The 14,374-nt window shown below is 41.2% G+C and overlaps 1 protein-coding gene across 3 annotated transcripts; it reads left to right on the top strand.

Annotated features, from left to right (window-relative positions):
• Positions 1-2,540: 2,540 nt before the first annotated feature.
• Positions 2,541-12,896, top strand: adam8a (ADAM metallopeptidase domain 8a). Of its 3 annotated transcripts, none has more exons than XM_018766004.2 (25): positions 2,541-2,679; positions 3,378-3,484; positions 4,296-4,369; positions 4,512-4,590; positions 5,159-5,235; positions 5,927-6,104; positions 6,302-6,373; positions 6,780-6,851; positions 6,947-7,116; positions 7,468-7,549; positions 7,749-7,891; positions 8,075-8,252; positions 8,721-8,810; positions 9,127-9,322; positions 9,621-9,723; positions 9,936-10,104; positions 10,201-10,278; positions 10,364-10,448; positions 10,869-10,983; positions 11,082-11,256; positions 11,603-11,644; positions 11,747-11,803; positions 12,002-12,052; positions 12,170-12,250; positions 12,421-12,896. In XM_018766004.2, exons 1-25 carry the CDS (start codon positions 2,628-2,630, stop codon positions 12,469-12,471), a joined length of 2,577 nt encoding a protein of 858 aa, XP_018621520.2. In that variant the 5' UTR covers positions 2,541-2,627; the 3' UTR covers positions 12,472-12,896. The 3 variants fall into 3 exon arrangements, with proteins under 3 accessions (XP_018621520.2, XP_018621519.2, XP_018621522.2); XM_018766003.2 differs by having other exon boundaries at positions 11,061-11,256; XM_018766006.2 differs by lacking the exon at positions 4,296-4,369 and having other exon boundaries at positions 11,061-11,256.
• Positions 12,897-14,374: the final 1,478 nt, after the last annotated feature.

The following is a 14,374-nucleotide window of genomic DNA, read 5'->3' as shown; positions in this document are numbered from 1 at the left end:
GTTGCAGGGAGTGAACAAGTGTGATATCATCCTTCCAGGGTAGAGTTTACTGGAATTTAAATGAAGACATTTCTCAAGGCTGACCATCTTAATATGACTCAAAGGTTACGTGTAAACTATTACGGAGTAAGTTGTTATTATAGCATCGAATATTACTTTAAACGCTCTCAATTGACGCTCAGTTTACGCTTCATATATTGTGCTCCACGATGGACTTTTTTAATCTTCCACATGGTGGCGCCCAAAAGCTACTATAGCGAGACCCACATCTTCACACACACACACACACATTTTCAGAACCGCTTGTCCCATACGGGGTCACGGGGAACCGGAGCCTAACCCGGCAACTGAGGGCGTAAGGCCGGAGGGGGAGGGGACACACCCAGGACGGGACGCCAGTCCGTCGCAAGGCACCCCAAGCGGGACTCGAACCCCAGACCCACCGGACAGCAGGACCGTGGTCCAACCCACTGCGCCACCGCACCCCGCGGTACCCACATCTTCACAAATGCGAAAATTGCCCAGAATTTGTTTCCTGATTTTTTTGCAGGGCTGAGTACAACTCCTCATTTTAAAACACGGTTTAAAAGGGTTATGAATTGCATGTTTTACTGTTGTGGCAATCAGCGGTAAGAATAGCAAGACAACACTGACTGTATGCTGGCCATGTCATTAAAGTTCACTCCTGGCTCTGACTGAACAAAGAGGCTGTTTGTTTCATGTTACACATGGTAGCATTTCCCCTGAGGCAGGATGATGTGAGGCTTGCAGTTATGATACTGACACATGATGCAGACAGCCTTGCATAATCTGATCAAAGCAGTGCGGAGTCTCCAACATAAATTATTCATTTCCCATCCTTAAAGACTATACGTAGGCCTCATTCATATGTTCTTGCAAACACAGAAAATACATCTGCTCTTTAACATTAATTTTGTTAGGGTGGCCACGAGCAGAATCAAACAGAATCAAATTTCTGAAATGCGTAAATAGATTAACATAAATACTAACCGGACAACTCGCTCATTTTCTCTGCCTCATCGCCTAAGAGCCTGGGAGTAATGACTGATTCAAGTCTGCCTTTCTCTTAACATATTGAAACCACAACCCGGTCCTGCAGATACATCCTGCATAACGTAAGCAGGATCCGCCCACATCTCGCAACAAACTCTATGCAACTCCTGCTCCAGCCATGGTGTTAGCCTGCCAGGATTACTGCAACTCTCTCCTGTTTGGCCTTCTGGCCTCTGCCATCAAAACTCTCCAGCTAATACAGAATGCTGCTGCAAAAGTCATGTTTGACCTGCCAAAGCGTTCCCATGTGTCACAAATCCTTGTCTCTCTGCATTGGCTTCCTATAGCTGGCCAGATCAAATTCAAGACTCTGGCTAAGGCCTATAAAACCATCAATGGATCTTCTCCCAATATTTTCAAGACCTGATCACTCACTACACCCCAACCAGACTGCCATGCTCCTCCACCTCTGCCCGCTTGGTGGTCTCACACACAAAAAGTCCAAAATCAAATCACAAAAGTTTTTCGAATCTGACTCCATTTTGGAGAAACGACCTTCCCCTCTCACTCGGAATTGCTCTCTTGACATTTAAGAAGGGTCTCAAAGCTCACCTTTTTCAGACTCACTTCTCCTCTGATCTCTTCGGTGCATGATAAACATGTGTTTATGTTTAATAAATTTTTATTAGAAATTGTTGAATAATGGATAACCCTTTATACAGCTACTCGTATGATGTATACTGGTTCATATGGTGACAAATTGACTGTACGCTAGGATTACGTTTCTGCATCCAAGTATCTTCTTCTGTTGATGTAATGTGCTTGTATTTCTCTCTGACACGTGCGCCACTTTGGAGAAAAGCATCTGCTAAATGAATAAATGTAAATGTAAAAATACTTTAACTGTAGGACTGCAGACATTTATAGTAGGCTATGAAATTGAAGCTCATGACAGTAAACTTGTTTGTATACTCATAAGATAATGCTACCCTCTAAATGTCGCCAGTACACTGGAGATTTACAGATTTATTGACGGACAGTCCCAAGAAGGTACTTTTTTTCTTTTGCTGAATATATTGAGCGTTGCAGCTTTTAGTAGTTAAAGTGCTGCAACTTTTTTTGATTTAACTAAGATCTTAGTAACTTTCTTAAACACAAAAAAAAATCATTAGTGTTCGGTATACACTACAGTATGCTACATGATATTGGGAGTTTTGTCACACCTTCCTGAGACATTATTTCCCTTTTAACTCACTGAGATTTGTATATAAAACACATTAGAAAATCTCATTTCTCTCTTTGCGGTCCAATTCGCTCACAACAACGATGCTGATACGCGAATCGTATTACAGATATTAAAAATATAAGACATAAAGGTGAATTCAAGCTTTCTCGGACACTCTCAGCTCATGTGTAATACAGATGTTCCTGGAACAAACGCTGTGATCCAACTATGAATCACTGAATGACTTTGTTTAACACACTGGCAGCTCATTGGTCAGTTGGTTGACAGGATATGGCGAAGGGGCGGGGCTTAGGGTAAACTTTTAAATAAGTTTGTGCAGCTTTGCGGAGCTTTTATTTAAGATTTTCAGGAGGTGCCTTCCTACATCATGCGGCACAACTCACCTTTTTGGTTGCTCTTCCTAAGCATTTCTTCCTGGGGTAAGCTTCAGAGCTTTGAAGGAAGCCGTTATTATTTGGAAATAATCATGCACGGCTTGGACTGGCAACGTTCATTTACATTTATTGATTTAGCAGACGCAAAGCGACGTATCTCAGCAAAAGTACAATTTCCCGTTTAATTTAGCACGACGCATTTCTGCCAGGCGACGCACTCAGTTAGCTCTGCTTTTTTTTTTCTTTTGTGCTACCTACTTGCCTAAAACTACAGACACAAATTCGGTTAAATTGAACCTAATATGTTATATTGTACTACCTGGAGATGTACTTATTCATTCAGCTGACGTTTTTCTCCGACTTGGTATTTTTATTTACGATTTATTTAACTGACTTTTTTTTTTTTTTTTTCCCTCAACGCAACTTACAATGTGTAAAGTAGGTAATTATTTACCCATTCATACAGCTGGGTAATTTTTAAGGGCGTGATTTAGACAAGTGCCTTGGGTACTAGCCAGAGGTGGGACTCGAACCTGCAACCTTCGGGTCCAAAGGCGGCAGCTTTGGAGTCTAAGTTATCAGTTACTATAGTGTGTTTTTCAACTCTCTGCCAAACGCAAATTATATTTACAGTTTCGGGGAAGTGTAAAATTAAAGCCTTGTCCCCCCCGACTATTTAGCAAGATTTTTTTTTTCCTTTTTTTAATCATGAGGGGAACTGAAGTAACTTAGAACTTTTTCAGGACTGTGTGTCAGAAGTTCCCTCTCACTACCTCACGTGAAGGAGTACGATGTTGTCACACCTCAGAAACTGGGCTCTCACACTAAGCGGAGCTCCTCCGCAACACAGGTGCGTTTACTACTTGAGTTAAGTGATTTAAGTCTTATTTGGTCTCTTTGTCAGTATCACATTTTCAGAAATCTATTTTAGCCGTTTTCCCAAGTTGTCTAACTTACTTCCTCCAGTACGACTTCTGCCTACGCAGATTTCCCACGTAGCGTGGCTCCTCTGCTTGCCGTACGCGCGAGCGGATGTCGCATGACACCGGAACTCGTACCGCGAGGCGCTCGAGTTCAGTTGTCGCGCGCGCGCTCGCCTGATGTCCAGATTGGCCGTTACTGCATATGTTCCATTACTATGTGAACCACACGTCAAAAACCTTAGTTACTCCCCATAATTCATAGTGGAGTACTATTTAATTACGAATTTGATTTTGTTTGGCGTAAGGCTTGCTTTATTAGTTTTTTGGGGGAAATATGATCTATTTAATCATAAAATTGTGATATTTACTGCATTGCTTCATGCTTGCAAATATTCAGACCCAATTTAGGGATTCATTTTACTGATTTGACCAGTCATTTTATGGTTCCTTATGTAGCTGACATACAATCAACAACTTCACCCTGCTGTTTAAGAGTAAATCACTGTAGTCTTTCTTTACAAATTCAGGGTGTCTTGTACCTTCCTCAGGGAATCTACAGCAGAAGCAGGACTCAAACCCTGGATTTTCATATTGCATCTTACCTGCTGACTTATTTTATGTGTGTATTATCACTAACTAAAAGTCTGCATTGGTATGAATCTGTAGATTTACACATATAGCTACACAGTGTTCTAAAATGTCTGATTTATCTCTTAATTGTTCCTCTTTCTCCTGTAGACATATCCAGATGAGCAGCAGTACAGTTTGACAATAGAAGGAAAGAACTACACTGTCTATCTTGAAAAGAATAAGTGAGACATTAATTTAATACCAAAAACTATTTGGTCTATCTAATAGATGTTTTTTTCAGACTGAAGTGATAATAGACAAGTGTAAATCTTTTAGCCATCTAATATGTTTATGAATAGGTACTTTTTTAAATTATTTCTTTAGGCTTCTTTTGGGAAGCAATTACACTCTGACAAGCTACTTGGAAAATGGGTCAGAGGTGACTGTGTCTCCAGCTTATAGGGTAAGTAAAATGATCAACCATTACCTGTTTTTATGCCTACAGAAAACTCTGCAGTTTATTAAAGAGCTTGAGGGAAAACTATATAGCCCTGTCATTATGCATGCTTTCCATCACAAGATGCAGAATACTGACCAGCAGTAGGGACGTTGGGGAGGGTGCGCAGAGAATGCGGAAAGGGAAAATGGTGGCTTTACATCCAGGAGGGTTAGTCTGAATAGACACCAGGAGAAAAGTTGGGGATAACTGGGAGGTGCTGGAGTAGTGCTACATGGGCTCATGCTTTTACTTTTTTCCATTTAGCTGATGCTTTCCTCCAGAGCAACTTACAATGTTAAGCTACTTCCAATTATTTGGAGATTTATACAGCTTGTATAATTTTTACTGTAGCAATTTAGGGTCAGTGTCTTGCTCAAGGGTACTACAGCTAGAGGTGGGATCTGAGGCTGTTTCTCTCTGCCACTGCATTATTTAACAGTGACTGGTGGCAATGAAACTTGTGGCTCAAATCTGGAACTATAGAGGAAGGGTACATGGATTGGACACAGGCTGAATTCCCTGTTTTGTGTAGGACCACTGTTATTATCATGGACACATCCAAGATGTTGAAGATTCTGCTATCAGTGTCAGCCTCTGTAGTGGAATACGGTAAGTAAGTGGATTGTTTTTGAGTGATTCTGCTTATGAAGTTGCCACCTGGCATTCATCTTTCATTGCCATTGGAGTGCAGTCCCTCCCCATATGTTAAAATTGGGGGGGGACCACATCCATTCTTATTCAGTGTAAGACTTATCTTTCAAAATCAATTGCCTTTCTTCACCTCATTTACTGTGCTGAGATTAATTTATTCCCTACTCTACTAGCTAGCTTCAATATCTTACTGTTTAATATAAATTGCTCTTCAATTTTCTCATTAGCTAAGGGTGAATTGTATTGGGTCTGACATGATTGCTTGCATTTATTCTGCAGTGCTATGTGAACAGTCTGGTTTTCTTTTGGTAGAATGAATACCGCCTAACATCACAGTACAGAGTTTAAAATCTAGTTGAGTATTGGGCAACCTTTGATTCTTTTCTAAATGATTATGATCAGATGCATTCATATTAACATCAGTTCAAAGGCAAACAACCACACCTTTTCATATGGCTTTTCCTAATGAGAAATGAGTCTGTCTAGTTTAAGGCTGTCTACAAGAAGGAGCATCCCTGAAAATGATTGCTTAATCATGAAATCTACTTATAATACCTGCTGCTTCTAGTCTTCATCACAGCTGGCCTCAGTCTGAGGGACTAAACGCTCACCCTTACAGCCACTGATGATCACTCTCAACTTCCTGTAGGGGCTTTGTAAGAGCACAGCATCAGGTCTACCTCATTGAGCCCCTGGAGGGGTCAACAGAAGGGGAGCATGCCCTCTATAGACAGGAGCATCTCAGGAGGAGGAGGAGGGCAGCATGCGGCCATTCCAATGGCACCGTATATGACCTCAGCCCTCGCATCTCTGCACTCTTTAAAGAGGTAAAGATCCATCCAGCAACACATGTATGAAGGGCAATTGGATTTTAATGTGGATGCTTTTCATCTGTATCTCATTGTGTCAATCGGAATAAAAGATCCAATAGAAAGTACTTTCCTCATGCACATTAATTTTTTTGGAAATTGTGGCTTAGATCTTTGCAGAAGAGTGTTAATCTGGTTTTTAATTCTGTTTTCAGAAACCCAGGCATCTTTTAGGACCCCAGGTTACAAGATTTGTGGAGATGTTCTTGGTGGTTGACCACTCAGAGGTTAGAACTGGATTGGATCTAAACTGCAGATAAAATCTAGAAATGTTATTTTGGGCTGTGGTTTGAATGTTAGTGTAGTTAACTGTAACAGTCCATGAAATATCATTTTTATGAACAATATTTTGTGTAAATGTATCTGCACATTATCATTCTGCATTTCCTCACAAACATTCCTCCTGAGGGAGCTGCACACACACACAAATCCCTCTGCTTGTTGCAAATACTCAGTAAGGTTTGATCAAATTTAATTCTAGTTCAATTAGTGGCCAGATGGTTATAATTGTCCTCTAAACTTGCAGCTGCTTCTTTCTGTTGTCTTCTGAATGGTTTACATTGTAGAGGCATTAAGTTAAATGTGTTAACTTAAATTCAGAACTGTGGCTTAGTTTTTCCATTCTTGTTCCAGTTTAAGAATTTTGGGAGAAGTATGCAAACAACTGAATCCAGGATGCTAGAAATTGCAAATCATGTTGATAAGGTAACAGATGCATTGCTTATTTGTCTTACCTGCCTGCTTTTATCTCATTTGAATGAAGCTTCTTAATGTAAGGCTCATTAATTTTTATTCTTCAGTTGTATCGGCCCCTGAACATCCGTGTCATGCTTGTGGGCCTGGAGATCTGGACCGACAGGGACCAGATCGATGTCAGCCCGGATCCAGATGAAACCTTGACAAGATTTCTCAAGTGGCGCAGGGAAAGCCTCCTCAAAAAGAAGAAACATGATAATGCACAGTTTGTCACGTGAGTTTACCTGGTCATAGCACCATGTAAAACAGTTGCACTTTGACCCCAGTCCTTAATTCAGTAGCTATGACATGCAATGGATAATTAGTACAACATGTACTTACTAAAGTTTAAATGCATTTGGTCTTCTGACCATAAGGTTGTTTCTCTCATGCATTTATGTTAAACAGCTGTTGAATTTTGACACATTTATTCATTCAGCATATGCTTTTCTCTAAAGCAATGTATGTAACAGAAAAATACAATAAGTACATTATACCAACTGCTGTTAACAGTAAATGGAAGTATTATGAAAATACTGACTTGCTTTTTTTTTTTTTTTTTTTTTTTTTTTTTTTTTTTTCTCAGTGGTGTAGAGTTTGATGGTCCTACTGTTGGCTTGGCAACTAAATTTGCAATGTGTACTGAAAGCTCTGGTGCAGTGAATGAGGTAGGGCCTCTTGGCCCCTTGTGTGGCTGTACTTCTTGATCTTGTCAGTGCTGTAGTTTTACTGTAGAAGGAATGAATGCATTTTACATAGTAAATGAGAAACAAATGTAGTGCATCTCTGAGAGGCTTAACAGTCCTTTAAGTGTCAGAATGAATTTCTGTACAAAATCAGAGGTGATGGTTTTCTTCCTCTGTGCAGGATCACAATAAGAATCCCATTGGTGTAGCATCTACCATTGCTCACGAGATGGGCCACAACCTGGGGATGTCTCACGATACCGCTTCCTGTCTTTGTGGACCGTCATTGTCTTCCAAGAAATGTGTCATGTCAGAGACTGTTGGGTGAGGAGCTTGATTACTTGCCTCTCTAAAGGAGGTTTGTCAGAGACAAATGAGACTAAATGCAATACAGATAACTTTAGTAATGCTCTCTTTGTCCAAAAAAATGTAATCATAATCTCATGCAGTCAGTGTTCACCATGAGGGGAAATGCAAGATGCTGAAGGCAGTTTGTCTATTCTTCAGACTGGACTACCCAGAGTTCTTCAGTACCTGCAGTCAGGCAGAACTGAAGTCATTCTTGGAGACCACCAATCCATCATGCCTATTGAATGTACCAGAAACAGATCAGCTGTTTGGAGGTCCCGTATGTGGCAATGCCTTTGTGGAACCAGGAGAGGAATGTGACTGTGGTACCGTTGAGGTAAATGCCTGTAGCCTGCCTGATTAAATACCATGGAGAAATGCTGCTATCAATATGTAAAATTCAGCTCTAATTTTTGTCTGTAGTGCATTAGATGTGGGCCAGCTTAGGGTTCAGCTGCCTGTTACTGTGCAGGTGGCATGGTGGTAGAGCAAGTAGTGCTGCAGTCTCACAGTGCCTGGGTTGCGTAAGAGGGCATGAGTTCGAGCCCTGTTCAGTTTGTGTGGAGTGTGCATGTTCTCCCTGTGACTGCATGGGTTTCCTCCCACAGTCCAAAGATGTTCGGTTCCCTATAGTGTGTGAGTGACAGTGTGTTCCACTGATGTATGGATGAGTGACCCATTGTAAGTAGTGTATCGAGCAGTGTAAGTCACCTTGGTGAATAAGGTGTGTGGGCTGATGAGTTTATTGGAAGGAATCTGCTAAATAAATGTACTGTGGTTCAGCTGTTCAATTTGCCTGTTGTAGGAGTGCAGGAACCCCTGCTGTAATGCCAGTACCTGTCGGCTGGCAGAAGGAGCTGAGTGCGCAGAGGGAGAGTGCTGCTCTCAGTGCCAGGTAACAGCAGGCAACACCCTCTTCCTGTCGTTTATCCTGCATGCATCGCAGTCTTCTAAGTAGAAGCGGTGTCAGGAAACACAGCTGTACATTAATTTCAGGAAGCTGAAGCCAAGTTGCTGAGGTGGCAATGTACCATACTTTGATATTACTTGGAGCCTTTTTCCAAAAACAGGAAACCACAGTAACATCAGTGAAATGTCTGTGGTTCAACACAGAGCATTTTGCATTAATGTGCAACACAATTTTTAGAATTATCCTGAGCCGCAAAGCAAACAATTTCATGTTGTCTTTGGTTCTTTGGCTTGTCAATCAGTTCAAACCAGCTGGGAGCCTTTGCCGAAATAGCGCCGGTGACTGCGACCTGGTGGAGTACTGCACAGGGCAGGTGGCACGCTGTCCCAAGGATGCCTTCAAAATGAATGGGATTCCCTGCAACTTTAATCAAGGCTACTGCTACAACGGACAATGTCCCACATTGACGCAGCACTGCAGGAGGCTGTGGGGAGCAGGTACATGCCTGCTGACACAATCTAGAGTCATGCATAGGGCACACACACATACACTCCCTCTCTACAGACTCGTGCTCATTAAGTTCTCTGTTTTCATGAGAACAGTGTCATTGTGTATAACTTCAATTTACTAGCTTTAGAAAAATAAGGTTGTGTGTGCGTGAAGGCATTGTTGACTTAACATGTTGAGAAAAATAGAATAATCCCCTTAGCCATTGAGCATGTAAACACTGGGTGATCTTGAGAGAAGGGGGACCTGAACACTCCCACTGAACCGTATTGTCACGTTTTAATGCAGGTGCACAAGTGGCTGTGGATGCATGTTTTCAGCAGAATGTTCGTGGTACCAAGGAAGCATATTGCAAGAAGATCAACAATGACTATCAGAGCTGTGCATTCAAGTATGTGGTGAATTTTCATTCACTGTCTTGTCTGGGAGCCCACTGTATTTCTGTCCATCTAACTTCAGAACTGCCATATTTAATCAGTTTTGAGTTGGTTAAACATTCTTTAGTTAATGTGAATTTAAGCAGTATTTAACATTGGGTATTTTTTTGTTTTATGGTCATTGTCCCAATTAATTGATATTTCTTTTGTGATATCACATTTTTAGGGATGTGAAATGTGGAAAAATATTCTGCACTGGAGGGAATGAATACCCCATCACTCGGCACAAGGCCACCCTCTCCCTGGGGAGAACACGGTGCAACAGTGCTGTAGACCTGTCTGAAGCTGACGATCTGGGGATGGTTCCAACGGGAACCAAGTGTGGACTTGGCAAGGTTGTTTGTTTTGTTTTGTTTTCTTCTCCCTCTCCCCCCTATTTGTCTGTGTGCTTGGACAGTGTTTGTGCTGAGGATGTGTTGTCATCTTTGCAGGTCTGTTATGACAACACCTGCCAGGGCATTGAAATCTATGGCACCGAGGGCTGTTCTGCAAAATGCAACAACCATGGGGTGAGTTTTTTTTTGTCCCTCTTGTCATGAGTGTCCCTTTTCAAGACTTATCACTTGTCTGAACTTGTTAATTCCTTTGTGGCAGGTCTGCAACCACGAGAATCAGTGTCACTGTGACCCTGGTTGGGCAACTCCTTACTGCAACGTAAAACTTTCTGAATTCTCTACAGGTGTGCCCCTCTGTACATTAATGCACTGCTGGCCGTTATATTGCCGAAAAGAACCCTGACAGGATGTATTTAGGGAAGTGTGGGACAACGTAGTGTAGTTATTAGAATTGCTTGCTGTGGTTACAGTACTTATAGTGGTTAGAACTGCTGCCTTTTGTATGTAAAGGTTGCAGGGTTAAGCCTCACCTCCAGCTATAGTACCCTTGAGCAAGGTACTCTTCCTAAATTGCTCCAGTAAAATTACCTGGCTCTATAAATGGGTAGGTAATGTTAAGTATCTTAACACTAAGTCACTTTGGAGAAAAGCATCAGCTAAATGAAGTGTAGGGGGTATTAACACATCAGAGAACTGCTTTTATTAACGTCTCATGGCAAGATCCAGGAATGTGTTTGAGTTAACTTTGGGTATTGTCACTGCAGATTTTGACATTCTGGTGGTCTATGTGACCACTGCAGTGGCTGTGTTTCTGGTCCTGGTTGCTGGAATTATAGTATATTCCATGAAAAGGAAGAGGAACTTGTACCCCAGAAAAACGTAAGTGCTTGCTTTGCTTTGTCGTTTTGATTTCAAAACAGACCAAGTCCAGCTCACTGTCTGTTGACCCACTGTAGATCTGTGCTCTTTCTCCACAGAAAAGCCCCACACAGCTCAGGTCTGTGTAACCCGCTGTTCCATGACAGCAGTGCTAGGGGCAGCCCGTCGTGTGGGACCCCTCAGATTAGCAGGCCAACCTTCATCGAGTCTTCAGTTAAACAGAAGTGCAGTCCATTGCACATCACAGTGGTGCCAACCCGACCTGCCCCAGAGGTAAGAGCACACCCTTCCAACATACTGGGACAGCTGGTAGCGCAGTGATTAGAGCTACTGCCTTTGGACCCAAAGGTTGCAGGTTTTATCCCCATGCCTGACTGTAGTACCCTTGAGCAAGGTACCTACCCTAAGTTGCTCCAGTAAAATTACCCAGCTGTATAAATGGGCAAATGATTGTAAGCATGTAATTGTGACCTTAACACTAAGTTGCTTTGGAAAAAAGTGTCAGCTAAATGAATAAATGTAAACATATTGATTGACATAGTGGAGCAATATAGGAAGACAGCTGCTTGTCAGCCATATCTCCCTTTGGCTAATAGTCTTTTGCTTTGTGTCATTACAGCCACCACAAAAACCAGCACAGTCTAATTCACAATTAGGACAGGTAACTTATGGAAATGTAAAATTAACTGTAATTTATATTGGCAGACACACAGAAATGTTGCTGCTGTTTATCATTTATAGTCTATTGTTTCCTTTCTAACAGATGGCTAAACCCACTATTCCACCTCCTGCCATCCCAGAAAAACCTGCTCTTTCTCAGGTAAGCATAAGTTTGTGTATGTATTTTTATCTCCCATGGTTTTTTTATAAATTTTCCTGCATGGTAATGTTGCTACCATGCTGGAAGTTCCCCAGCTTTTATATTTTTTGTGTTCACAATTTTTTTTTTTTTTTTTTTTTTTTTTTTTTTTTTCTTTTCTTTCTCCCCCCCCCCCCCCCCCCCCTTTTTTTGCTACAGGCCAAACCATTACCTCCTTCAAGACCGCTACCACCACTGAATTTAAAACCAGTAAGCCACAACTTCTCCACAAAAACAGCTGGTGTAATTCTCTTGAATAATGCTGTACTTTTAACTAGTAGTGTGGCATCAGTTAAACACAGGCATGTTCTGTATTGTATTTTATAGGTTGGCATGCTAAGCACAAGCCCACCAGTGCCCCCCATGAAGCCTTCTTTAACACAATCTCAATGGAAGCAGCACACCCAGGTAGTTCCCCCTGCAAAACACCAACTCTGGTTTAGACTGTAGTACAGTTGTATGCCTTCCTCTGCCTTTTAAAAAATATATGGCTGGAATGAAGGAGGCAGTAGGGATTAAATGGCTCATTCCCAGATGAACTCTGCTGACTGAAGTGTCTCTTGCTCCATGTACTCCAGATTCAAGGAGGGAGGCTGGCTGCACCCACCCCCCCTTTGAAGCCACGCTGAAGAATTTTTGGTGCTGCAGCAACTGTTTGGAACATTGTAGGCCTTGTTGGCCTGAAGGTTTTTTTCCTGCCTAGGAAATTGACTGTAAAGATGAGGCATGTTATGCCAGTCCAATGCATTTTCATGTACCTTTTATGGAATGCAAGCACTATAGTGGTCTTTAATGAGAAGGACCTTTTTAATTTAAAAGTGCAGTTTTTACAAATGTGTGTTTACAAATACAGCGTCTTATGTTCCATTTACCTATGGTACCCCTGTTTCACAAACACAGGAGTATTTTGTTATACCTCCTTGGCTGCTCCTTTTTTTCATGTGCTGGAAGTGCAAGAAACCTGAAGGTGTTTTTATCAGATATTTTACTTAAAATATGAAGGCAGTTACATTCAACTGACTGTTTCAGAAAATGGGTAGCCTGCCAATCTTCATTCTGTACGAATGTTTGTCTGACAGTATTTTAAGAGATATGATTGTCATGAGAGGATTCATAAGTTGTGCAGGAAGTGTCTAAAATGTCTACTTGTGTACAGTTATAGGGTAGAAGTGTTACATGAATCTTATTTCAGCTGGACTGAAGAAAATGTTAAATCAGGTTTAGTGTTGTATTCATTTAGTGCCTTAACAGTTCTGTAATTTAAACTGATTTTCTAATGAATGCATTTTTTAACTTCTGAAATATCATAAACCAATAAAGATTTTTCACTTTCCCTTCTAAAACTGACTGCAACCCTACTGCAGTGCTTTAAAAAAGAGGTTGTACAAAAGGGAAAGCTGCTGCCTGCAAAATATTGCTGCTTGAAAATTGGCAGTATGAGGGGCTGTTCAGGGGCTTTTGACCACCAAATGTTTACGGTTGCCTAGCAACAGTTAAATAGTTACAAGAAATGAAGCAGGCCAGTAGCTAGTTAGAACATGTACTGATACAGTTAAAATGATGGCTAATGAACTGAACCAAAAAACACTTCAGAATCTTTATGCTTGGCTTGATAAAATACCACTTTCCAAACAAGAAAAGAATATAGCAAGAGACTGCAGCAACAGAGGTAACCTGTCAGACGGGCTCTCGTCTACTGCAGTGTTCACCTGCTGCTGCCATGGCCAAACACTGCTAGTGTGACATCAATTCTCCTATTCCGCACAAATTCTTAGCACTAGATCAGCTTTTTAGCTGATGTCTTTGTCCAAGATGACCCAAGAAATAAAGTGCTGATACAGTAAAAATACCCTGCTGTATAAATGACTCATTTATACAACAGGGTATTTTTACTGTTATCAGTTCAGAATAAGTACCTTCATCAATGCTACTGCAGCAGGAGTGGAATTTGAAACAAGAAGCTTCAGATTGCAAGTGAATGTCCTTAAACAAAATGCTACCTGTTGGCCTATTAAAGTAAATTCAGTAGTGTATTATAGAGCATCTCAGATACATTGCTAAATATACTGGCAGTGCAGTGAAATGGTAACTGTGAAATACTGAAACATTATTTTAACAGGAGGAAATGATGCCAAGCCTATGCTCTGCATGTGTTGACTGCTGAATCAACTGTCACTAGTCTCATCAGTCCAATGACGGCTGCTGAAGTGGTGAAGCATTACTTCCCAAAGTTGGTGGATCTGTATAAGTACAGCCCACCAGAAACTGAGCAATTGGAGCATGCTAAACAGGTATGCAGATATATATACACTATATTATACTAATGACATGCATTGTGCCTGTACTTCATTTAGATGATCACAATTTATGCAATCAATATCTTTACAGAAACTGTATATGGTAACTCATGTAGTTTACCATTGTTTTCAGCTGTAATGTGTTTCTGTGTAATACAAGGGCCTGAAACAATTTTCATAAATCTAAGAATTACCTGTCCACAGGTTTACACAAATTAGAGAAGGATCATAATTA

This window comes from Scleropages formosus, chromosome 8 (assembly GCF_900964775.1).
Source record: "Scleropages formosus chromosome 8, fSclFor1.1, whole genome shotgun sequence".
In the NCBI taxonomy this organism is placed as follows: Eukaryota; Metazoa; Chordata; class Actinopteri; order Osteoglossiformes; family Osteoglossidae; genus Scleropages; species Scleropages formosus.
Note: the sequence above shows the minus strand (reverse complement) of the source record. Positions and strands in the feature narration are given on the sequence as shown.

Coding starts and splice junctions, on each gene's coding strand:
- adam8a (XM_018766003.2), top strand. CDS start 2,628: ATGCGGCACAACTCACCTTTTTGGTTGCTCTTCCTAAGCATTTCTTCC. Junction 6,374..6,779: donor TGGTGGTTGACCACTCAGAG/GTTAGAACTGGA, acceptor TTCTTGTTCCAG/TTTAAGAATTTTGGGAGAAG. Junction 10,449..10,868: donor ACTTTCTGAATTCTCTACAG/GTGTGCCCCTCT, acceptor TTGTCACTGCAG/ATTTTGACATTCTGGTGGTC.